Genomic DNA, 26,396 nt, shown 5'->3' with positions numbered 1-26,396 from the left:
GCCTCCTGAGTAGCTGGGACTACAGGTGTGTGCCACCACACCTAGGTAATTTTTGTATTTTTAGTAGAGACCGGGTTTCACCCTATTGGTCAGGACAGTCTTGAACTCCTGATCTTGTGATCCACCTGCCTTGCCCTCCCAAAGTGCTTGGATTACAGGCATGAGCCACCGCACCTGGCCATGGATTTCCATTTATTGTTACTGGTGGTTTCATTGTATGACTCTTACAGAACTTTGCCTGTGACAAGTGCCAGTTGTTAGTCATGTATTTTGCACTCATGTGTAGAAAAAGCAGAGTATGCAGACAGATCTCTTGAGTTCTGCTATCAACGAGTGGCATTTTCTTCTAGTCTATTTCCAGCTACTTTTGATGGAAACAACAGCAATGCTGGGTCTTTTGGTAATTCATCAACTGAAATCGGCACTGTCACAAACTCTCCTTTGTCACCTTCTGATACTGGTTCTCATTTGTTCTAGTAGTTGAACTTTCAACTAAATGGTTCACCCATCCCAAGACTTTCTCACCAATGGAGAAACACACACATCAAGCAAACCAAGTCAGAGCAATGAGAATTGTACTTTATAATTTAAACTATCTCCTATTTATCTTTTTTCCTCAATTTCCTAAAATTCTATTTATCTACAGAACTTGTGTGTACAATTTTTGTGTATGTCCTTAAATTCAATGTAATAATATTTTCAAAGATGTTTTCCAAATAAGAACTACATTGAAGATACAAGCATAAATTGTTATGCTGCTATTGTCTAGAAAATGCTGTACCTTGACTTTTTAAAATAATCTTATGAAACATAATTCTGATAAAATATAATTGTTCAATTAACAAAGTAAAATGATGTTTGACAGTTATGTACTTAATGGTCCATGCTAGTCTTTAAAGCTATTTTCAGTAACTACTAGCTTCCACTTGGTAAAGAAAAGTCACATATCAAAGGCAATTTTTATGACTGAGTTGTACCATACTGATCCAAGGATTGCTTATTTTGCACATGAATCCTTAGATATTCAATTTTTTGGGAAGCAGTAGGTAGAAGAGCAAGATGAATTAAAGTTAACTGAATAGAAAGAAAATAATATGTAATTGAGGCTTCACTCAATTTGTACTCAACCCGATTAACCCTGACTAATTTCGTATTCTAATTAAGTGTGGAAAAATGTTGACAAATTGTAGTCTTTTACATTTTTATCATTTACGTTTTATTCATCATCATGACTACTGGTTTGATTAAACACAGGCTTAATATGTTAGGGCTTTTCTGCCAAAATCGTGCTTTCAGTTGTCCCCTAAGGGCTGTAAATGTTTGTTTAAACCCTGATTTTCATTTGAAAGTCTTAAGGGTTGTTTTTTTCTTTTTTTAAATAGGAAAAATTGTGTGTTAAAAATTTTAAATTAATGTGCTGTAAGTAATTGGAGGTAGTATTAGCATTTTGAAAAACAGAAACATATTCTCGAGAAATGAAGCTGAGAATGGTTTAAATTGCCTCAGCTAATAAGACAGGAACAATTATCTAAAATACATATAAAAGACTTTTTTTTCTTTTTGTCAGAGAGAATCAGAATGATAGAAATCTGATGTGGGTATGCTGCCATATGGGAAAAAGACTGTGGCACTAACAATTTTTTGACACTGACCCTGATGGAACTAATCAGAATTGATACATAAGTGGGAGAAGATTCTATTCAATTATGAATAGATGAAACCAACTATTTATAAAATGACTAGGATCATGATGGTCTCTTGAAACTGGGACAGGATTCTATAAATTGGCTAAGAACAAGAAAACTATAAATATTGCCTTTGTTACTTGCTTCTTTACTTGCCAGCTATTTAGTGGACCAGTTATGAGAGGGGCCCCTCATGGAATGAGGTGTGGTGTGGTTGCAGTGATGTTTCTTGCTGAAACTGTAGATCATTGACAGACAAAGGTTCACATGTACTATTGGCACCTTAGCCAAAGAGAATTTCACAGAATGTTCAAGCACAAGAACTAAGGATGCAGAAAGTAACTAATGGGGATAAGACTACCACTCAGTTGTATGAGGAACTTTTATCAGCAAATCTCGGTAATCTTGACTATCTCAATATACTTTTCTCAACTCAGACAATTCCTTTCCCTCTATTCAGTTACTTTTTTTGAGACGGAGTCTCGCTCTATTGCCCAGGCTGGAGTGCAGTGGCATGATCTCGGCTCACTGCAACCTCCGCCTGCCAGGTTCAAGCAATTGTCCTGCCTCAACCTCTGGAGTAGCTGGGATTACAGGCACATGCCACCATGCCCGGCTAATTTTTGTATTTGTAGTAGAGATGGGGTTTTGCCATGTTGCCCAGGCTGGTCTTGAACTCCCGGCCTCAGGTGATCCACCCACCTTGGCCTCCCAAAGTGCTGAGATTACAGGCATGAGCCACCCAACTCAGCCCTATTCAGTTAGTTTGTATTGATTTAGCTGTACACTAGGATGCCACAACTCACTATAATATGCTCAGACTCAAGGATTCCATAGTTGGTTCTTCATTCTGTTGGCTTTTGAGCTTGTGTATTGAGATGATCCATTTCTAAAACGATTTTCCACTTATTGTTGATTTTTAGACCAAAATGATTGTAACTTTTACTTGCTATTCTGTGTTTGATTTTTTAAAATTATGGTGAGGCGGCCAGGCACAGTGGCTTACGCCTGTAATCCCAGCACTTTGGGAGGCCGAAGTGGGTGGGTCACCTGATTTCAGGAGTTTAAGACCAGTCTGGCCAACATGGCAAAACCCCATCTCTACTAAAAATACAAGATACTAGCTGAGCGTGGTGGCAGACACCTGTAATCCCAGCTACTCAGGAGGCTTAGGCAGGAGAATCGCTGGAACCCGGGAGGCAGAGATTGCAGTGAGCTGAGATCATGCCACTGCACTGTAGCCTGGGCGACAGAGTGAGACTCTGCTCAAAGAAAAAAAATTATGGTAAGGCTATATTTTGTCTTTCTAAACATGCCAAAGAATTATCATATCAGTTTTCTATAGTGAAGGACATATATTAGTTTCCCAGTGCTGCCATAACAAAACATCACAAACTGAGTGGCTTAAACAATGGAGATTTATTGTTTCACAGTTCTGGAGGCTACCAACCTAAGATCAAGGAGTCAGCTGGGTTGGTTGCCTCTCGAAGCTCTGAGGGAGAATCTGTTCCATGCCTCTCTCCTTGCTTTTGGTGATTGCTGGCAATCCTTGGCTTACAGATACATCACTCCAATCTCTGCCTCAAAGAGAATCACAGCATTCTCTCTGTGTCCTGTGTCGTCATATGGCCTTCTTATAAAGACAACCAGTCGTTGGATTTAAGGCCCACCCTAATCCAATATGACCTCATCTTAATTCCATTATATCTGCAAAGACCCTGTTTCCAGATAAGGTCAAATTCACAGGTCCTGGGGATTAGAATTTCAAGATATTTTTTTGAGGACACAATTTAACACACAATGGTATAATTTTAGAATTTTGATTTTGCTTGTTTCATCTTTCCTAAATTAGTTTTTTAAAATTGTCTCTCCTATAACTCATCTTAAAAATGTGAGAACAAGAGGTGACTATAAAGCATCATTATTAAGCCTTAAATATGTGTTCAATAAAGTATTTGTATTTTACTTACAATCTTATAAAAGAGCAGTGCTCCAAATTTACCCTAATGATTCACTGATATTCAACATGAAAACTCACTGTAGTAATGAGTTGGGTTCTCAGATCGGGAAAAAATATATATGGTTTGTAAAATTTATAATTACCAAATCAACCAATAACATTTATAATTTTAAGTATATTCAATAAATATCTAATGAATACTTTCTATGTACAGGAAACTGTACTAAAACTTTTATGATATATGAGGATGAGTGAGATACCTTATCTGTCTTCAAGCAGGATAACTAAATACAAAAATAATGATACAAGACAGTCTATGATAACATGACTATAGATACACATAAGAAAAGACACTTTTACTGTAAAAATAGGATATAAAGCTAATACTGAGATAATGTAATCTTAGTATTCAGGGATTTTAGAAGTCTTTGAATCTACCTCTCAATGCAGAAATCCTTTTAAGAATTCCAGACAGATAGCCGGCCGCGGTGGCTCACGCCTGTAATCCCAGCACTTTGGGAGGCCGAGGCGGGTGGATCACAAGGTCAGGAGATCGAGACTATCCTGGCCAACATGGTGAAACCCTGTCTCTACTAAAAATACAAAAATTAGCTAGGTGTGGTGGCACATGCCTATAATCCCAGCTACTCAGAAGGCTGAGGCAGGAGGATTGCTTGAACCAGGGAGTCAGGGGTTGCGGTAAGCCATGATCATGCCAGTACACTCCAGCCTGGCAACAGAGTGAGACTCCATTTCAAAATAATAATAATAATAATAATAATTCCAGACAGATTATTTTTTAGCCTTAGTTTGAAATCTTGTAGGAATGAATGGACTCTGTCACAAGACAGTTCATTGTATTGTTGGACAGCTCTCATATTTAGAAATCTCTTACATTAAAAGGGGGGATGAGTGTAGAGTTTGTATTTAGGTGGCCTGTTTCATTGGCTCTTTAGAATTGAGACAAATCAAATGAGCTATTAAAAGCACATGAGGGCCGGGCGCGGTGGCTCAAGCCTGTAATCCCAGCACTTTGGGAGGCCGAGACGGGCGGATCACGAGGTCAGGAGATCGAGACCATCCTGGCTGACACGGTGAAACCCCGTCTCTACTAAAAAAATACAAAAAAAAAAAACTAGCCGGGCGAGGTGGCGGGTGCCTGTAGTCCCAGCTACTCAGGAGGCTGAGGCAGGAGAATGGCGTGAACCCGGGAGGCAGAGCTTGCAGTGAGCCGAGATCTGGCCACTGCACTCCAGCCTGGGCGGCAGAGCGAGACTCCGTCTCAAAAAAAAAAAAAAAAAAAAAAAAGCACATGAGTTAAGGTTCTAATTCTGCATTAATCTTTGTCCCTGCTCCTTGAATTATTAGTACTCCCACTACAGGATATATTTAATCTCATCTCCTAAATGAATTTTTAAAATTCACCTAGAAACAACGATATATAAATATCCAAGATGAAAATGCATGTATGATACTTTAGGTATCTATGGGGAAAACTAATTACAATTTGCCTGAAGTGTTTTTAAATATTTTAGATCTTAAAAGTTGAGCTTGAAAAATCTATCTTATAGGTAGACTTCACTGTCAGATAGTTAAAATTGTGCATTTAGAAAAGGTCAGGGAACCATAAGTACCCCAGCAAATACGTAACTTTGTTTTTCTGAAATTCCATAATGTCTCGCAGATTTCTTACAATGTAGTTCTTAACCCGAGGGTAAACAAGATTGATTTCCACAAGTGTCTATAACGTATAGGTGGAGAGAATCATACGTCATATAGGAATCTTGGAAACTTGCTCAACCCCCTTACTAAAGGGAGACCTGATGACCATGGTCTCTCAGAAGAAATGCATTAAATGAATGCAGTCATTAACTAAATCCTATAAGTTGACCAACAGCTACATATGTGCAATTGGAGATTTCTGTGGCTTTACTGACAGCAAAGTAAATCAGTAACATAAATGCTCATGTCAGCCTTTTGGGAGAGTGACCAAAGTACATTCTTAGTAAGTGTAGGAGTCAGGAGATCTGACTTGTAGCTCCAGTTCTGCCACTAGCTATGTGGGTCTTTGGGCAGGTCACTTCACCACTCTGGGCTTCAGGAATCCAATATGTAAAACAGATCAGACTAGTTATTTATAAAGTCCCTTCTGCCTCTTAAAATTTTATGGATTCTGTGAAAACATGTGCCTTCATCTTTGCTAGTATGACAGTAAAAGTCATGGTGGCATTTAAAATATTTAAGAAATTAGAGAGCTTTATACCTAATATTTTTATTCTTTCTGGCAACAAGAAACTCATTTTACTCAGCTTCATCAATAGTTTCCTCTCTTTCTGAATTATGCATGATTTATGATGAAATGTGGAAAGCTAATTTCCCCCTGGTTTCTTGTTTTGTGTGAATAAATGATCCTCTCAGGATTTCCATATTAATAACAAGTTCCTACTGACACAGCACTCACCATAAAATTTTCATTGTACTGTAACAACAACTTGAGACAAAACAAAGATATACTTGGTATGTTTGTTTCAGAGAAGCAAGAGAGACATGGCCAAAAGCTACATCAAGTATAAAAATACCATCCCAATACAAATTCAGAAGTGCTCAACTCACACTACAAAGCACACTATCAGTAAAAGAACTTTTTCTTTTTCCTTGATAATTATTATATGGCAATAAGAAAAGCCTTCTGATGTTAAGTTGGTACGTTAAGTTGGTTTATTTCTTGGCATGGCTCTTGTGCTTGGTAACTCTGCAATGAACACCAACAAAAAAGGACAAACTTGAAAGTTGCAAGTAGCTTGCTTGTGACTTTGTTCTGAGAAAGGAAATACTTTAAAATTACATTATCCAGCAGAGGAACCTAATTATACTTTCCATTTCTAGTCTCCCTCCTCTAAGAGGAAGGGTTTAAGTTTGTTTCCTTAACTTGACGTATATTAAACTCTAAGAGTGGGGTCTTTGGAAAGGATGGTACTGAGGCCAGCATGGCAGGGCTGTGAAGGAAGAAGGAAGTTCAGCTAAAACTCCAACTTTTTTTTTTTTTTTTTTTTTTTTTGACAGAGTCTAGCTGTGTCACCCAGGCTGGAGTGCAGTGGTGTTGTTTTGGCTTACTGCACCCTCCACCTCCCAGTTCAAGTGATTCTTGTGCTTCAGTCTTCTGAGTAGCTGGGACTACAGACGCATGCCACCATGCCTAGCTCATTTATTCTTTTGTATTTTTAGTAGAGACAGGGTTTCTTCATGTTAGCCAGGCTGGTTTCAAACTCCTGGCCTCATGCGATCTGCCTGCCTTGGCCTCCCAAAGTGCTGGAATTACAGGCTGGAGCCACCACACCTGGACCCTTCAACTTGATTTGGAATACGCCCATGCCACACTGATTAGCAGAAATTTTTAAAATTTTAAATAATATACAAGGTTGTTGAGAGTGGGGAAAGTGGTGTTTGAATTTACTGTGGTGGAGTCCTATTGTCCTTTAATGAGGAAGTGTGGTAGTGTGTATCAAAAGCCTTCAAAAAGTGCATCTCTTTGGGGATAGCAATTATAGGAATTTTTCTTAGAGAAAAATACAGGACAGGTTGAAAAAGATATTGTAATGTTATTTGTAAGTGGGAAAAAATCAATTATGAAAAAACTTACTGTCTTCAACAAGTGGTGCTGGGGCAACTGAGTAGCCACGTGTCAAACAATGAAGTTGGGCCATGAGAAGGAATGAAGTCCTGACACATGCTGCAACATGCACGAATCACGAAACATTAGCCTAAGTAAAATAAGTCTGACACGCAAACAGGATAAATATTATTTCACTTATATGAAATATTTAGAATAGACAAATTCATAAGGACAGAAAATAGATTACGGGTTACTGGGGACTAGAGGGAGGGAGGAATGGGGATTTATTAACAGGTACAGAGTTTCTGTTTGGGGTGATTTTAAAAAAAAGGTTTGGGCCGGGTGCGGTGGCTCACGCCTGTAATCCCAGCACTTTGGGAGGACGAGGCGGGCAGATCACAAGGTCAGGAGTTGGAGACCAGTGTGGCCAACGTGGTAAAACCCTCTCTACTAAAACTACAAAAAATTAGCCGGGTGTGGTGGCGGGTGCCTATAGTCCACCAGCTACTCAGGAGGCTGAGGCAGGATAATCGCTTGAACCCGGGAGGCAGAGGTTGCAGTGAGTCGAGATGGCACCACTGCACTCCAGCCTGGGCAACAGAGTGAGAACCTGTCTCAAAAAAGAAAAAAAAAAAGGTTTGGAAATAGATAGTAGTGATGGCTGCACAACATTGTGAATGTAATTAAGGCTACTGAATTGTATACCTAAAAATGGTTAAAATAGTAAGTTTTATGTTAAAAAACCAACAACTAATGTTTAGTCACACTAAGATCAGTTAAATTCACATTTCTCAGGGTGCTTTATATTAGGTTGGTGCAAAAGTAATTGCGGTTTTTGTGGGTTGTTTTTTTTTTTAAATGGCAAAAACCACAATTACTTTTGCACCAACCTGATAAAATGTGAGTAAGTAAATGTCCTGAAGAATTGAAGAGGAAGTCCAGGGGGAGTCCATGGTTAAGTAAGTTTGGAAAATTCAGTTGACTTGTTTCTTTAACATTCTGAAAGCCCAAGAAAGAGGATGTGGTATGAAGCATTTTCAAACTGTTTAACCCATGTTATCTTGTTAAGGGATAGCTTGTGGGATTGATGTTATATAGAATACCCTTTGGGAAACATTGGGTTAAAATAGATTGCAGTACATTCATTCCATGGAAATCTTGGCACCAATGAAGAATGATGGCATGGTCATATATCACTTGACATGGAAAGATGTTTGTACTAGATTGTAAAGTTAAAAAGCAGTGTGATTAATGGGATCTCATTTTTGGTTTTTTTTGGTTTTTGTTTTTTGTTTTTTTGAGACGGAGTTTCACCCTTGTCACCCAGGCTGGAGTGCAATGGCACAATCTCAGCTCACTGCAACCTCTGCCTCTCGAGTTCAAGTAATTCTCCTACCTCAGCCTCCTGAGTAGGTAGGACTACAGGCGCCCCCCACCACACTCGGCTAATTTTTATATTTTTAGTAGAGACAGGGTTTCACCATGTTGGCCACGCTGGTCTCCAACTCCTGACTTCAGGTGATCCACCCACCTCGGCCTCCCAAAATGCTGGGATTACAGGCTTGAGCCACCACACACTGCCTCGTTTTTGTTTTTTAAGAAGTATATGTATCTATATATTTTATATAGATATGTAACAGAAAAAAAAAATCTGTAAGCTTATATGCCAAAAACTAAGTTTCTAGGAAGTAGGAAGATTGATGGTTTTTATTTTTATTTGCTTTCCTCTTTGCCTTGTCTGTACTTTCAGATTTTTCCACATGGACTATCTATTACTTGTATAATCAAGAAACAATAGAAGTTAAATATATTTTAGAAACTCATATGCAGTTATTAATTTTGTGAGAGAAGGGGTGAGGGGATCCAGAATCCTGCCTCTATCTGAGCTTTTATTGAAGTAGAGTATAAGAGTCTTTCAACTGTTGGAAAGTTCTACTCATTTAAACATTCTTTCTGATATGGAACCAAAATCTACCTTCCATCTTTTGGTCCCAATTTGTCCTAGGGAATGCCACAAAATAAGCAAAACCCATCTCCTCTCCAATACATGGACTTTCAGATATTTGGCAATGGCTATCATGTCTCTACAAATCTTTTTTCCTCTAGATTTTCCATTCCAGTGTTTTTTTCTTTGAGATAGTTTCCAGACCTTGATACTATCCTGACCATTGGCTTCTGAACATTTTCCAGTTTATCAGTGTTTAAAGTGTGACACTCAGAAATTTCCACAACACTACACACTTTTTCTACATTTCATTCTCAGTTTCTATAAATTGTGGTATTAGGGTTCTCTGACTTAAAAAGTAATTTCAGAATACTTCCCAGTTTAGTGTGACTGTACTCTGAATCCTATCCTAAGATTATGCAGAAGGAGCAGGATTGAAATAATAAAAAAGAAAGAAAAATAATAATGAAAAAATTAAGATTATATGAGAGACACTCAATTATCTATCCCCCCATCTTTTAATTTCTAAGGTTATATAGATGGATAAAGCGTTCCAGATCAATTTCTCATCCAGCCTCCTGCAATTATTAAAACACTAGTAGAACTTTTTACCAAACATTGAAAAAAAAAATGAGAGAGCTTCTCTACCAATGGGGAAGGCAAAGGATTCTCTGTAGCTTGGACAAGGAATTTGAAGAATCTGTTGTCCTATACCATTTTCTACTCTTTGTCCCAGTCATTGGTACCAGTTTTTCTGGCTTTTGATCAACATTAGAGCTGAGTTAGACAAGGTCAAGCTGTATGTAGATTGATTGGCCTCTCAACTGAGAGTCACTCCACAAGATGATAGTGAAAGACCAGGATTCATGGTGATGTGTAGAATATCATTTCCTGTCCTTGGCATGTTCTCAGCTCTCCTGCTAAATCCAGTGTATACCCTGGTCTTCTTTCCAGCCTAATGAGTCCTTTGCTTTTTATTCTTTTTGCCATTCCTCCTACATAGTAGGCACTTGTTACTAAAGCGTGATAAATATATGCACCAGCTCCAAATAACACTGAGCTCAATGACTTCCACCATGCATATGGGCCTGTGTGCTTAGTTTTTCAAAAGAGTACTTGCTTAATTGTAGGTACTGCATCGTCATACACAGGATGCTTTATATTTCATGCTTGCTAGGCAGAAATAACTTTAAATCTTCAACTTTTGAAGTTTCGTATTTATGCAGCTTTTATTTTATTTTTATTTTTATTTTTTATTTTTGAGACAGAGTCTCACTCACTCTGTTGCCCAGGCTCGAGTGCATTAGCATGATCTCAGCTCACTGCAACCTCTGCCTCCTGGGTTCAAGCGATTCTCCTGCCTCAGCTTCCCAAGTAGCTGGAATTAATTTTTGTATTTTTTAGAAGAGACAGGGTTTCACATGTTGGCCAGGCTGGTCTTGGACTCCTGAGCTCAAGTGATCCTCCCGCCTTACCCTCCCAAAGTTCTGGGATTACAGGGGTGAGCCATTGTACATGGCCTTACGCAGCTTTTAAAATCAATTTTATTGAGGTATAATTTACGTATTACAAATTGCACCCACTTTAAGATTACAATCAAGATACAGACCATTTCCTTTGCCACAGAAAATGTCCACTGCCCCTTTGCAGTTAATCTTCCTCCACACTCACTACTGGCTCCAGGCTACACTGATCTACTTTTCATCACTGTAGATTAGATTTTCTTTTTATAGAACTTACATATATATGTAATCACACAATATGTACTCTTTTGTGTCTGGTTATTTTTGCCTGGAATAATGTCTTTGAGATCCATCTGTGTTGCTTCCTCTATCAGTAGTTCATTACTTTTTATTGCCAAATCGTATTTCACTGTATATATGGTACAATTTGTTTATCCATTCATGTGTTGATGGACATTTTGGTTATTTCCATTTGAGAGTTGTTACTAATAAAGCTGCTATCAACATTTGTGTTTAAGCCTTTGTGTCAACATATATTTTAATTTATCTTGAGTAAATACCTACTAGAATTGCTTTATTATATAGTGAATGCATGCTTAGCTTTGTAAGAAATTAGCAGCCTGTTTTCCCAAGTGATATTACTATTTATATAAAATATTTTATATTTTACCGGCAGTGCATGTTCATTTATGTAGTTCATATATGTAGCTCTTTTAAACAATGTTTTGATTTTGAGATCCTGGTTTTCAAAATAATTTGCTGTGTTAAACGTTGCTTGACAAAAGAAAGACGTCAATGAGCATGAGGGAATATGTTTAAATATGTCTATTTTATTTAAAATGTTGATCTAATTTTTTTTTTTTTTTTTTGAGATGGAGTCTTGCTCTGTCACTCAGGCTGGAGTGTAGTGGCACAATCTTGGCTCACTGCAACCTCCGCTTCCTGGGTTCGAGCGATTCTCCTGCCTCAGCCTCCCGAGTAGCTGGGAATATGGGTGCGTGGCACCACACCTGGCTGATTTTTGTATTTTTAGTAGAGACGGGGTTTCACTGTGTTGGCCAGGCTGGTCTCAAACTCCTGACCTCAGATGATCCACCCGCCTCGACCTCCCAAAGTGCTAGGATTACAGGCATGAGCCACCACACCCGGCCAGATTATTTTTGTTTTTAAAGAATTTAATTTATAGATCTTGGGCCTTCGTATTTAACCAGACACAATTATTCATTACTGTTTAAAATGATCAGCTACATGGCATACTTCCTTCAAAAGAAAATCTAATGTGATTTAAAGAATAAACTGACCTGACTTTCTCTAGAGTCTCCTAAAATTCTTAGGAATAGCTTCATATGACTTTCTACTTCTTTTGTTTAACTTAGAAACTCATGATAAAGCATGTTCAATTAAAGAAAGGCTGTGACTTGCTAAAGTTCCTGTGATCAGTGACATACTATATGTCTAAGTGGCCTCCTGAACTCCCCCACTTACTGACAGGAAGAGAATCTGATTTCAGATACTTGCCAGTGTCCTGTTGGTTAGGGGTGGTGGATATCTGGAAAGCCACAAAGCATGGTATCATCCTTTGGATCTTGGTGACAAGAAATGAATAAAAAAGCAAAGCAAAATAAAATAATAGATGTACTTGGTCTATTTCATCATACCAAGATCTAAGGGTTTATAAGAGCACATTGTTACCAAGCAACAAGCTTTTTGCTAATCCCACTTTACCAAATTGAAACTCCAGCATAAGGGCCAGGGTTGTCTGAATCTTGTCTGCGGCTCCCCAAATGTGGGCAGGAGAAGGAAGGCATTTGTGTAGTAGATAATGTAGTTCCCCCATTCAACAGGGTGTCAACGAAAGAAATCTGATGTTTCCTTTCCTGAACTGTGAAATCAGGGGTAATGTGCTTGCCTTTGGGGATTTCTATCCTCTCATAGATGGTCCACACCGAACAGATCCAACATTGTGTTCCTTTGTGGCACAGGGCCTACATAACCCATCACATCTGTGGGCTATAGGGGGCTATGAGGGGTCATTAGGCAGTGCCGGCCCTGCACCATAGATTTAACCCCTTCTGCTCTTAGCTTTCTAGTTTCCATGAGAAGCTTTTCTTTCCTCTCCAATTTCTTCTAAGCAACTTAAAAATATTTATTCTACACATGGGTTCATCTACTCCAATGCTCACATTCCTGGGTTACTGCATTATATTGACTTTTTCTTGATTGTAAGTAAGCCTTTCAGGGAATGTGGGTTCGTCTGTGTGACTTTATGGAATTCTCATTATTCAATGAAAACTAAAACCAGGGAAAGACATAGCTCTGGTTCAAAGTCTTCTTTTTTTTTTTTTTTTTTTTTTTTTTGAGACAGGATCTCACTTTGTCACCCAGGCTGGAATACAGTGGTGTGATCTTGGCTCACTGCTGCCTCGACCTCCTAGGTTCAAGTGATCCTCCCACCTCAGCCCCCAAAGTAACTGGGACTACAGGTGCATGCCACCACTCCTGGCTAAATTGTTATTTTTTGTAGAGATGGGGTTGCACCATGTTGCCCAGGCTGGTCTTGAACTCCTGAGCTCAAGCGAGCCCTCGGCCTCCCAGAGTGCTAGGATTACCAGTGTGAGCCACTGCACCTGGCCTGGCTCAAAGTCTTTGAGTAGTTCAGAATCCAATATTATTTCCTATGAATGAAAATGACTTTTTTTTAAAGATACAAGGATGACTTCTCAGGAAGTCGAATAGCAGTAGTATACTTTGAGAGACTAAGCAGGTTAACAGGACCAAGGTGCTGTCTCTCTAATGATGTATTATTTATTGTCAGTTAGATTCTGCTTCCTCCCCAAAAGGACTTGAATTAGAGACAGCTGAAGCTGATAGAGTTCGTCTTTAGTTTCTTTCCACCTTGCTTTCTGCTGCTGCTTTCCCTCCAGCTCCCACCCCCAACCCCTCAGTATCTACCCTGCTCTGATCTCTTCCAAAAAAGGGCCTATGCTCCCAAGGCACATCATCTTCCCCTCTTCTAATCAAAACCTCCCATCCTAGCAAGGCTGAAATCAATTTGGACATTCTGATTAAAGTTCTTCATAGGAAAATTAAAGTGACTAATAAATTTAACTCTGGGGAGAGGTGTTTTAAAGCAGTAATTTAGTTCTAATCTCAATTGTTGGCATTGGGAAGGCAGTCAGGGAATGCTGCAGCTGGGAGCCACTGTCCCCTTCCTGTCCCCTCTCCAACTCTCCCCTAAGCATGACATGAAGTGGGGAGAAGCCAATGGGTTCTTCTCTCCTGTGTTGCCATTATTGTCCCCATTTATGTAGGAGGAAACTGAGATGTGGGAAGGTTAGTCACTTTACCCAGGTTTCTTCCTAAACCAGTGGAGACAATAATGGTACCTACCTCATAGGGTCATCGTGAAGATGAAATTATTTGCTGCACATAAAACCCTAAGCTACCTGGAAAATAAGTACATAGTGTAGTAAGTGCTTGTTGTTGCTGTTATTTAATAACTGACCTACAAAAGGAAGGGAAGAAGCCAGCGCTAGGTACTCTCCAGTTTCCCTTTCTATGTATTTTATTTATTTATTTATTTATTTATTTATTTATTTATTTATTTATTATTTCTTGAGATGGAGTCTTGCTCTGTTGCCCAGGCTGGAGTGCAGTGGTGTGATCTCGGCTCACTGCAACCTCTGCCTCCTGGGTTCAAGCAATTCTCCTGCCTCATCCTCGCAAGTAGCTGGAATTACAGGAGTGTGCCGCCACACCCAGCTAATTTTTGTATTTTTTTTAAGTAGAGATGGTTTTTCGCCATGTTGGCCAGGCTAGTCTTGAAGTTCTGACCTCAAGTGATCCACCCACCTCAGTCTCCCAAAGTGCTGGGATTACATGCGTGAGCCACCGCACCCGGTCTCACTCTGCCGTCCAGGCTGGAGTGAAGTGGCACAGTCACGGCTCACTTCAGCCTTGACTTCGGGGGCTCAAATGACCCTCCCACCTCAGCCTCCCAAGTAGCTGGGACCACAGGCTCATGCCACCATGCCTGGCTAATTTAAAAAAAAAATGTGTTTGCATAGAGATGGGGTCTCCCTATGTTGCCCAGGTTGGTCTTGAATTTCTGGGCTCAAGTGATCCTCTTGCCTCAGCCCCCTCTAGAAAGGTCTTCCCTTTCTAGACCTGTATGACAGCAATCCTGGGTTTCCATTTATGCTAGTGTTGTGAAGTTTCCTTTGAAATAAATCGAAGTAGGGGAGGTAAGCTGATTTAAAGAGAATAGTTAGGTTATCAGGCATGTGGATGTGGCAGGTTGGTGATAAATGTAAGTGATGCCTAATTCTTCATTGTAGAGTACGTTCAAAGTCCACAATGGGGTAGCCACTGTATTTCATATCACAACTCTCAGCACTCCTGATCCCCTTTGGCCTGCTGTGCTTTTCCTTTTCTCTATAGAACTTATCACCTTCTAACATTCCATATATTGTTTGCCACTCTCTGCCAGAACATAAGTTCCCCCAGGGTAGGAATCTTCTGTTTTTGTTCAGTAAGTGAACAAAGTATCTAAAACGGTACCTGGTCTGTATTAGGTGGTCAATAAATATTTGGTGACTGACTGACTGAATGAATGACAGTGACATTCACGGTCCTTCATGATTTGGTCCCACTATGTTTTCCTCAACTCTTGCCATTCTCAGCTCTGTTAGTCATCAATACTAGCAGTTTCCCATGCACATCATTTGAGCCTCCACCTCTGTGCCCTTGTTCATACTCTTTCCTCTTCCCTGGATACATAATCGTGGCTCTATGCAAAGATCCAGTTATAAGAATGTTCTTCATGGTCTGGGTTTGTATCAGTTAAAAATGTGAAACAGCCTCATTACTTCTTTATAAGTTAAAGAAATCATGGTAACTAGCACTTGATGGAGGCAATTTGAACATATCTATCAAAATTACAAATGCACATAGCCTTTGACCCAGAAATTCTGCTTTTAGGAGTTTATCCCACAGATATACTTGCTCTTATGCCAAATGAATGTGTGTTGGTGAGTCACTGCAGTGCTTTAGTCACTCCTATTAGACACTGCAGTGACAGAACTCATTACATTCTCATGTAGAGCTATATTTGTTGACGTGGGAAGATCGTAATAGCTAACATTAATTCAACTTGCTATGTGTCACTGTGATAAGTGTTTTTCTATATTTTTATCTTGAGTAATCCTCATAACAACCCTGTGAGGTAGTTACTATAATAGTCCTCACTTTACACAGGAGGAAATGGACCACTCAAAGAAGTGCATTTACTTAATCAGTATTTATACTATGGTCCAATTTTGTAAAAAATACGTAAATGTATATATATATATATATATGTGCATATAAAAATATATGCACATATATATATATATGCACATATATATATATATGTGCATATAAAAAGATTGAAAAGAAATACATGAATATGTCAATAGTTGGATGATGGCATTGTGGATAATTTTGATTTTCTCCTTTTCACTTGTCAATATTTCTGATTTTTCTATTAAATTTGGGGAGGAAATTTACAACATGGAAGGAGGAAGTGAAGCCAAGAGGCACATGAATTGCTGAATTTTAAAAGTCCAGGCCGGGCGAGGTGGCTCACGCCTGTAATCCCAGCACTTTGGGAGGCTGAGGTGGGCAGATCACCTGAGGTTGGGAGTTCAAAACCAGCCTGACCAACATGGAGAAACCCCGTCTCTACTAAAAATACAAAATTAGCCGGGCGTGGTGGCACATTGTCTGTAATCCCAGCTACTCAGGAGGCTGAGGAAGGAGAATTGCTTGAACCCGGGAGGCGGAGGTTGTGGTGAGCTGAGATCACGCCATTGCACTCCAGCCTGGGCAACGAGAGCGAAACTCCATCTGAAAAAAAAAGTCTGGTGGTGATGTGGAACAATGACACAGATATGAGGGAAGTGTTTTTAGGCTGAGAGGAAAAAACTAATGAGGAGGAAGAGCTTGCCCAAAGGGAAAGAGGATGGCTTCTGGGGCCAAGCGTAGGAGAAAGCAAGAGAATCTAGTGCCAAGGACACAACTGGAAGGGGTAACCTTGAGGAGGAAGCACCTCCTTCCCATGAAGGTGGTGTGGGTGGATGAACAGGCATGGGTGAATGTGCAGAGAAGTGGGGAAGGTGAGGTGAAGAGGGGGACATTGAGGGAGTGCCTGCTTGATAACCTATGTCCTGTCATTGAAATCCAAAGCCAGGCCCAGTACCAAGGGGTCTGGCACAAGGATGGAGTAGGGGATATGAGGAGAGGGAGAGGAGTTGGAACAATTGCTGAGAGAAATGTGATATATAAAAGGACTGCCTTGCAGCCCTTGGGGCCCAGCTGAGGCTGGCTGGCCTGGCTTTGTAGTGGAGCCAACTTCATGACCTTCTCCAGCAATAGCTAGCCGCCTGGGAGCAGGCAATGAAGAGAATGCATGGTGGGGCTTTCACAGGGCCAGGGATTGGCAGAGCAGGTGCTGCCGAAGGTCACGGGGAGAGTGAGTCCGGGGGATCAACTCTAGCAGAGCTAAAATGGCCAATGGTAGGGCTGACTTGGAAAGAGGAGAGGAAGCCAGGAGGATGCTGATGGCCTCTGGAAAAAAAGAGAGGAGGAAGGATAGGCTGGTAGGTGTGGGGCCCAAAATGTGCTTGAAGGAGACCAACAGGAGGCTGAGGTCGGAGGGGCTTTTCTAAGTTTGAGATGTGGAAGTGGTCCCTTGACCCTGGGAGTAAGAGGAAAGGAGCAACAAGGAAACTATGCATGATGAAAGGGTAGGGTGCAGACAGCATTCAAACAGCTCTTACGTTTTGGAGGCCACTGGGCAACTGCTATCAAAATTACAAATGCACATCCCCTTCTATCCAGCAATTCCATTCGGGAGAATTTTTCCTACAGATATACTTACTTGCTTTTGTGCAAGATGAATGTGTAAGGCAAATCACTGCAGTATTTTCTGTAATGGCAACAGGTCGGAAACTGCCTAAAAGTCCATCAGTAGTAATTTGATTAGTTAAATAAATTATGCTTCATAAAATGGAATGCTAGGTAGCTGTTAAAAAGGAGAAAGATCTTTATGTATTGATATGGAATAATCTCCAGAATATATTGTTAAGTGGAAGAAGCAAGGTGCAGAACACTGTGAGTAGTTTACAATCTCTTTACTAGCATATGCATAAAACATCTCTGGAATGATCCATAAAAAACTGTTGCTGGGTGCAGTGGCTCACGCCTGTAATACAAGGGCACTGGAGGTGGGAGGCTGAGGTGGGAGGATTGCTTGAGACCAGGAGTTCAAGACCAGCCTGGGAAACATAATAAGACTTCATTTCTACCAAAAGAAAATTTTTTAAATAGCTGGACATAGAGGTAGATGCCTGTAATCCCAGCTACTTGGGAGGCTGAGGCGGGAGGATCTCTTGAGCCCAGGAGTTCAAGGATATAGTGAACTATGATCATACCACTGCACTCCAGCCTGGGAAACAGAGCAAGACCTTGTTTTTAAACAAAATAATAAAACTGTTACTATTCATTGCCCTTGAGGAGAGACAGCTGTTGGCAAGTGGGAAAGGGTTGGAAGGGAATTTTCACGTACCCTGGTTTTTTTGTACCTTTTGAATTGTGAACCATCTGGATGTATTACTTACTGAAAAAAATAATTAACTAAAAACATATCTACACATAATTGGAATCTCTTAATTTTAATATTATGTGTACATATGTAATTTGAGTCTCTTTTATAGATATTAAATCATTAAAACAAAAGCACAACAAAAACTTCCACCAGAGGTTTCCTTTATATCAGTCAGTTTATCAGAATAATGGTTGGAGATTTAGAGGAAATGAAATTGACCATGTGTCAATAATTGCTGAAGCTGAGTGGTGGGTATTGGGGGTTTGTTTTCATTTAAAACACAAAATTGCCATGTTTGTAGATCAAAAATCGTCAAATTTTGGCAATTTTATGTGGCTTAAACTAATGCTGTTGTCATTATTTTTGTAAATTTTTCATAGCACAAAAGTTTAAAAAGAAAATAAAACTCCCACTAGGTTCTTGCTAAGAACATCGGTGTACTTTCTCATCCTGGCTCTTGTATCTCATAATTGAATGGAAATTCCCATTCCCACATCAACTTCTGAAACAGCAGTACTGCCTCCCTGATTTCCCTTTATTACGGGACCTGGTACTGTCCTCAGGATTTTTTCTATTAACAACAATCTCTCCCCATCCTGTTTTGTGTTAATTGGCTACTACCTTATCCTTATTGCTGGTAAAGCTCATCCTGTTCTCAAAAAATCACTTCTTATGATCACTTGACATTCTCTTCCTGCCGTGACGTTTATTATTAGCAACTTAAGCTAATTGGAGGCCATGCCCTTATCCAGGTTACTTGTATTTATCAATCTGGGGCTGATACCTCTCGGGCATCCATTATACATCACCGCAAAGGTCATCAGTAAACACACTTGTGTTCAACCTTTCAGCCCCAAGCTGTTTTGCTGATGTCTGCGCTTCTTATGTTACGTTAGAGGCTGTAACAACCTCAGCCTGGCCTCTGACACCTGCTAATCTGTGCCTTGTTGTCTGTCCTCAGGAGGCAGGTGACTTCCTCTTGCTACTTAGAGGTCCAGGCTTGGCTTCTTCCCCCCAACTTCTTGCATGTATCACTGGCACCCCAAGCTGAATAAGTTATCCCAACTCTACCTCTTTCCCTCCTCTGTAGAGAGCCCCACTGACTCCCTTGCTTGAGAAGTCTGGGTTTAGCGTACCTCCTCTGTGTGTTCACAGCATCCTTCATCACACAGAATTGTGCTTGCCGCTTTGTCTCCCTGCTTCAGACTGTGAGCTAAAGGTAAAGATCATGTCTTGTTCTCCCTTGAATGCCTCACACCCAGCACAGCATCAGACACATAGTTAAATGCTCAAAATAATATATTTTTAAATTTTTAATTTGAAGTACTTTCAACTTACAGAAAATAGTATGCAAAAACAGTAAAAAGAACTTTCACATACCCTTTATCAAGATACATCTCTTGTAAGCATCTTGTTACAACTTCTTTATCATTCTCTCTTTCTACTCATACACACACAGACACACATATTTTTTCTAAAACACTTGAGAATAAATTGTAGATGTCATGTTCCTCTTCTCCTTAATACTTCAAATTGTGTTTCCTAAGAACAAAGACAATCTGTTATATAAACACAGTAGAGTTATCAAATACAGGAAATATAGCATTATTGCAGTATGCTAATATATAATCTGCCGTTCATATTCAAATTTTAATTGTCTCAATAATGTCCTGCATAGCTTTTTTTTCATCCATGATCCAGTCTAGGATCACACATTGTATTTAGTTTTTATGTCTCTTAATCTCTTAAGCCTTCTTAAATCTGGAACAGTCCTCAACCTTTCTTTGTCTATTGTGACATCAACACTTTGGAAGAGTACAGGCCAATTATTTTGTAGAATGTCCCTCAACTTGGGTTTGCCTGATGTGTCCTCATGATGAGAGCTAGGTTACACATTTTTGGTGGGGGTGAAACATAAAAAGGCATGCGATGGTTGGTGATGTTAACCTTGATTCCTTGGTTAAGATGATGTCCACCAGATTTTTCCACTGTAAAGATACTATTTTGTTTTTATGCTTAATAACTAACATATGGGGAGATACTTTGAGACTATGTAAATATCATGTTTCTCATAAAAATTTCACTCACTAGTTTAAGGATCTGTTGATGACTCTTGCCTGAATCAGCTATTGCTTTGGTGGTTGCCAAATAGTAATTTTTCAAAATAAGACACATGCACTGATTAAATGAATCACCTGTCTGTCCTATAGAAGGGATACCTCCTTTGCTAGGATGGCAGCCTCTGGTTGGTTGCAAGAGTAGAGGAGTCTAGGCAAGACAAGCTGTCAGCCTGGCTCTGAAGCACATGATACAGTATAGCTGGGTATATTAGTCCATTCTTACGCTGCTAATAAAGACATACATACCCAAGACTGGGCAATTTATAAAGGAAAGAGGTTTAATTGACTCACAGTTCAGCATGGCTGGGGAGGCGTCAGGAAACTTACCATTATGGCAGAAGGGGAAGCAAACATGCCCTTCTTCACATGGTGGCAGGAAGAAGAAGAACGAGCAAAAGGGGGAAAAGCCCCTTATGAAACCATCAGCTCTCATGAGAACTCACTCACTATCACGAAAACAGCAGCATGGGGGTAATTACCTCCCACCAGGTCCCTCCCACAACACGTGGGAATTACAATTCAAGATGAAATTTGTTGGGGAGACACAGCGAAACCATATCACAGCGGTATTCAATCTTTTGGCTTCCCTGGGCTGCACTGGAAGAACTGTCTTGGGCCACACATATAATACGCTAACACTAATGATAGCTCATAATGTTTTAAGAAAGTTGCTAATTTGTGTTGGGCCACAAAGCTGTCCTAGACCACATGTGGCCTGCGGGCCACAGGTTGGACAAGCTTGCAGTATAGTTCCTGGAAATCTTAAATGAGGCCGGTTCTCCTGCAAGCCCCTGGGCTTTATCAGGGCCCAGAATGGGCCCTCTGAATTTCCCAAGATAGTCTCTATACTGAGAGCTAGCAGCAGAAGCTGTTTACTCAGTAGTTCTCATGCCTGTGGGTCTCATGCCTGCCTGCTCTTGCTATTTTCCATCAAATTTGAGAACAGAAAGGGTAAAGGAGGGCAACCTTGGCTTCTACGTTGACTTATTTGAAAAATGTGCAATGGCTGGGCACGGTGGCCCACGCCTGTAATCCCAGCACTTTGGGAGGCTGAGGCGGGTAGATCACTTGAGGTCAGGAGTTTGAGACCAGCCTGACCAATATGGTGCAACCTCGTCTCTACTAAAAATACAAAATTAACTGGGTGTGGTGGCAGTCGCCTGTAGTCCCAGCTACTAGGGAGGCTGAGACAGGAGAAATGCTTGAATCTGGGAGGCAGAGGTTGCATTGAGCTGAGATCAGCCTGGGCAACAGAGTGAGACTCCATTTCAAAAAAAAAGAAAAATGTGCAATGAAATTCAGAATTCCATGCAAGCTCTTCTGCCATTCTGGAGACCCACATTTTGAGGCTCTTATATCAAGGCATTGTTTATTATGTGGATTCAAGTACAGAAAAGGAAGAGGCATCTGACCACCTGGAGAACGGAGGGAAGGGCTGTGTCTGTTTCGGAACTATACTGGTTTCCTGGGGCTGCCGTAACACAGTGCCACAAACTGGGGGGCTTACAACACGAAAATCTATTCTCTCACAAGTCCAGAAGCTAGGACTATGAAATCAAGGTGTTGGCAGGGCCGTACTCCCTCTGAAGCTTGTAGAGGAGGATCCTTCCTTGCTTCTTCCAGTTTCTGATAGCCCCAAGCATTCCTTGACTTGTGGCTGCACAACTCCACTCTCTGACTCCATCTTCACATGGCCGCCTCCTCTGTGTGTCTGTGTGTGTCTTCACATGGCAGTCTCCTTTCACTGTGTCTGTGTCCAGATTTACCTGTTGTAAGGACACAAGTCATATCAGGCTAGGGCTGACCCTTATGATCTTAACTGGATTACATCTGCAAAAACCCTATTTACAAATATGGTCAAATTCACAGGTACTGGAGGTTAGGACTTCAACTACATTTGCAGGAACGTGGTTCATTTCATAACGGGACCTTATCTGAAATCCAACCCACTTGAGAACACAAAGTGGAGTGCTATTCTCTGTAACGCATAGCCCAGCACAGCATAACTCTCTTTGTTTCTCCTGCTCACTCTGGTTTTGGTTGGCTTGACAACATGTAAGGAAGGAAAATGAGACAGGCAGAACATGTTCAGCCCCCTTGAAATAGACTTAGGACATAATTTTCAAGTGATCACAAGCTATTCATGTAACCATTACATAGAGGACAATAATAGAGAACAAGCATAGTCTGCAGAGCTCTCGCCCCTGCATTCCCTCATATAATTCTAATAATTACTTTATGATATAAATATATCTGTCGCCATTTGGCAGATGGGGAGCATGAGACCCAGAGAGGTGAAGTGATTCCCGCAGGTCACACAGCTACAAACTTAGTAAATTCCATGTGGGGCAGGATCAGATCTGTGATGCATAGAGCCTAGCCCCATGGTAGGCATTCAGTAAATGTTTGTTGGCTGAATGAGTGAATCTGGGACTCCACCTCTGGTCTTCATTTCCTGATCCATTACTCTTTCCACTGGACCTCACAAATGACTACAGACTGAGGTATGGTCCCAAGACAGTGATTAGGTATAGATGTAACAGGGTCAATTTCAGATTCTCATGTTAGATTTGATAACCTTCTGAATTCTATGGCAATAAGCATGTCAGTCTGTAATTGCTTCTTGTTCCTACTTCACATCTGCAAAACAGATCAAGAAGTGATTTTGTCAAGATACTTAAACCATTGGCTTCTAATTTTACTTGAGCTGCATAACTGGTGTCTAAAATTATGTTTGCACTAAAGGCAGGACTTAGCACATGAGTTTTGAAGTAAAGAATTCAGCATGTTGGCCTGGTGCGGTGGCTCATGCCTGTAATCCCAGCACTTTGGGATGCTGAGGCGGGTGGATCACATGAGGTCAGGAGTTTAAGACCAGCCTGGTCAACATGGTGAAACCCCATCTCTACTAAATAATACAAAAAATTAGCTGGGCATGGTGGTGGGTGCCTGTAATCCCAGCTACTTGGGAGGCTGAGGCAAGAGAATCGCTTGAACCTGGGAGGCAGAGGTTGCAGTGAGCCAAGATCGCGCCATTGCACTCCAGCCTGGGCAACAGAGCGAGACTCCATCTCAAAGAAAAAAAAAAGAATTCAACATGTTACCCTCATATCATTCAAATGGAATGTTGGCTTTCCCTTATGTTCATTTCAGGTCCCCATCAGCATTACTGAGACAGCCAGGAAAAGTCCATTTAGCCTAGCCAATGAGGAGTCATGAACAAGTTCTTGTGTGCCCAACCCTAGGCTAGGTACTGGGGGAGAAAGAAGGGAGGGAAGCTCCATGAAGAAGCTTACAATCTAGTGAGCGATGTGCCATTCACATAGGAAACAACGAGCAGAGAAAGGAAAAAGCTAATATATGCTGAGCACCTGTTAGGTGCCAGGCACCTTACAAACCCTGTAAAGCAGGTTTTGCCCCCATTTAACAGGTAAGCAAACTGAGGGGCAAAAACATTTAGACAACTTCCCCAAGATCACATAACTAGTAAGTGGTAGAACTGGGATTTGAACTTAGGCTCCTCTAACTCAAAATAAGAGAATACTGTGAGATGACTTATTGTCAAGTGCTAGGTTGCATGGGCCAGAGAAGATGGAATGGAATAAATGTAGGAAGGCCAAGATGGGGCCTCTGGGAGATAGGGTGTGTCAGGAATGGGGCAGCCTGCAGCAGATGCTCCATCCCAAATCCCTTTATGACCTGTGCCCGTTACAACCACCTGTTCCCACCGAAGGGCTCAGGCTTTGTTCATCTCCTCTTCTGGTGTAGTTGGGGAGGCTGGGAGGGAAAGCTGGTTCAGATTTCTATATTCAACTCAAACGGCTCCCCTCTCTGAGGCTGGCTTTCAAGTGCCTGATGTCCTGGGCCAATTTCTCTGTGTGTCTCAACCCCAAAAACACAGCTCCTCCTGAGCTGAGAGAAGCCCCTCTGCTTTGTGTGGTGGCCTGGTGCTTCTCATTTCAGAACCACAAGACCCCACACCCTCCTAGCCTGCCCCTCCTTCCTTCCTACCCTTATGCTTCTATTCACATCGAAGGGATGAAAGGAATTTAACATATTTCTGCTTTTATTCCATGGCAGTAAGAAGAGCTGGCTTAGCTGACTATAGAAGCTTCCCAGTCTGCTCAAGCCATTACTAGTGGAATAGCTCCATCGGAAACATCAGATCCATAGATAAAATAAAAGAAGGGCACATATGTTCTCTGACTTTTTTTTTTTCTCCCAGTGGAGAAATTAAGATGGAAAAGTTTGTTTCTAAGTCTGTAGTTCTAGTTCTCAAGAGTCATATGTATATGGGGTAGGGGTGGGATGGGCTTCTCTTGAAAGAAAAATTGAATAAAGGAAGGATTCTGTAGGACCCTTAAAAGAAATGCAAGATTGGTCGGGCATGGTGGCTCACGCTTGTAATCCCAGCACTTTGGGAGGCTGAGGTGGGTGGATCACCTGAGGTGAGGAGTTTGAGACCAGCCTGACAAACATAGTAAAACCCCATCTCTACTAAAAATACAAAATTAGCTGGGTGTGGTGGCGCATGCCTATAATCCTAGCTACTTGGGAGGCCGAGGTGGGAGAATCACTTAAACCCAGGAGGCGGAGGTTGCAGTGAGCTGAGATGGCACCATTGGACTCCAATGATTCCATCTCACATAATTATAGTACAATATAAAGGCCAGAAAATTTGACATAGGTACAATGTGTGTGGGGGAGTTCTATGCCATTTTTGTTTGTTTGGTTTTTGTTTTGCACTAACTGTTCTTCTGTATGCCATTTTATTACATGTATGTATTCGTGGCACCACCATTGCACTCAAGATGCAAAACACTTCCATCACCACAAAGATCTCTCCCATGTACCCATTTATAATCATACCCCTGTCCCCCACCATCCCGAACCTCTGGTAACCATTGATTTGTTCTCTCTCTCTACGATTTTGTACTTTAAAAGGTACCGTTTCTTTAATAAAATACATTGGCACCTCTAGTTTTCACAGAATCTCAGGCTTGAAGAAGTGGCTTCTCCAGCCCAGACTTGTGTCCCATACCCAAATTCCCTCCACAATATCCCTGCCAAGTGTCCATCCAGACCCTACCATGTGCAAACCAGAACCTCCTATGGGATTTTAGGAGTATTGAAGAATTTGATATAAACATTTAGAGCAAGGACATTGTTTCCTTCCATAAACCCTAATTCCTTCCATAATTAGTGAAATTCTTACTTTTAGATTAACTACTACAAAATGCCTTCTCACGTGCTGATTTCCCCATCACATACTGTTCTGTCCCAAACAAGTATCTACTTTCTTCTGTTCCTTTTACCTAACGAGAGGAATGAGGTTCAGGAAGCCTGGAAGGCTCACAGAAAATTCCAGAAATCCCCTCCTAATTACAGAATAAATAGCCTGGCCTCTAGCAGTAGGCACCCTTCAAATAAATGTGGTTCATGTGTGGAGTTTCATTCCGGACTGATTATGAATGTGTTATCTAAACGATATCTATAGTTATTGATCCATGAGATCATTTGAACTGGACCCCAACTCCCCAGGACTCTTTTGTGGTTAGGAGAGCTATACTGGACACTCTATTGTCCATTGCAACATCAGAAAGTACTGTCAACAAATATAAAGCCAATCCCTCCAGATGGATCCCAAGTGACTAAATTTTTAATGGAATCAAGTAGCCATCTGCTGACTAGAGGTCAGAAAACCCACACTTCTATTTAACTTTGGGACTTTCAGAGCTCCCCTGAAGCAACCAATCAGAGCTCACCTGTAGCAACCAGTCAGGGCTCATCTGTATCAACTAATCAGATCTCAGCTGTGTTGACAAATGAGAACTAATCAAATTTGAATCCTTCCTTTGCATAAAAGGAACCTGATTGAGAACCTGAACAGGAAGTTTTGCTATAAAACCTGGACCTTCCCTTTATTAGAAGGCTGTGTTTCCTCTCCACCCTCTGCCTCCCGCCA

The 26,396-nt window shown here is 40.9% G+C and overlaps 1 protein-coding gene across 35 annotated transcripts in view; it reads left to right on the top strand.

The window, feature by feature from the left end:
* The window catches only part of PABIR3 (PABIR family member 3), a 121,447-nt gene that overhangs the window by 55,558 nt on the left and 39,493 nt on the right, over positions 1 to 26,396 (top strand). For 9 of the 35 annotated variants that reach the window (XR_011618319.1, XR_011618315.1, XR_011618318.1 and 6 more), the window contains one exon: positions 24,512 to 24,627. The exons of 7 other annotated variants lie outside the window; for them this stretch is intronic. Coding sequence is in view for 22 of the 28 variants with exons in the window: in XM_071088870.1 (XP_070944971.1) it covers positions 24,512 to 24,570 (59 nt within the window). In the remaining 6 variants the exon portion in view is untranslated. Of the gene's footprint in view, positions 1 to 350; positions 815 to 6,708; positions 7,735 to 19,401; positions 19,531 to 24,511; positions 24,628 to 26,396 lie in introns of those variants that run through there. 19 more of the 35 variants (XM_071088861.1, XM_011740973.2, XM_011740974.2 and 16 more) reach the window with 11 other exon arrangements.

The sequence above is a fragment of the Macaca nemestrina genome, chromosome X (genome assembly GCF_043159975.1).
Source record: "Macaca nemestrina isolate mMacNem1 chromosome X, mMacNem.hap1, whole genome shotgun sequence".
Taxonomy (NCBI): Eukaryota; Metazoa; Chordata; class Mammalia; order Primates; family Cercopithecidae; genus Macaca; species Macaca nemestrina.
This window is presented reverse-complemented; position numbering and strand designations above follow the sequence as displayed.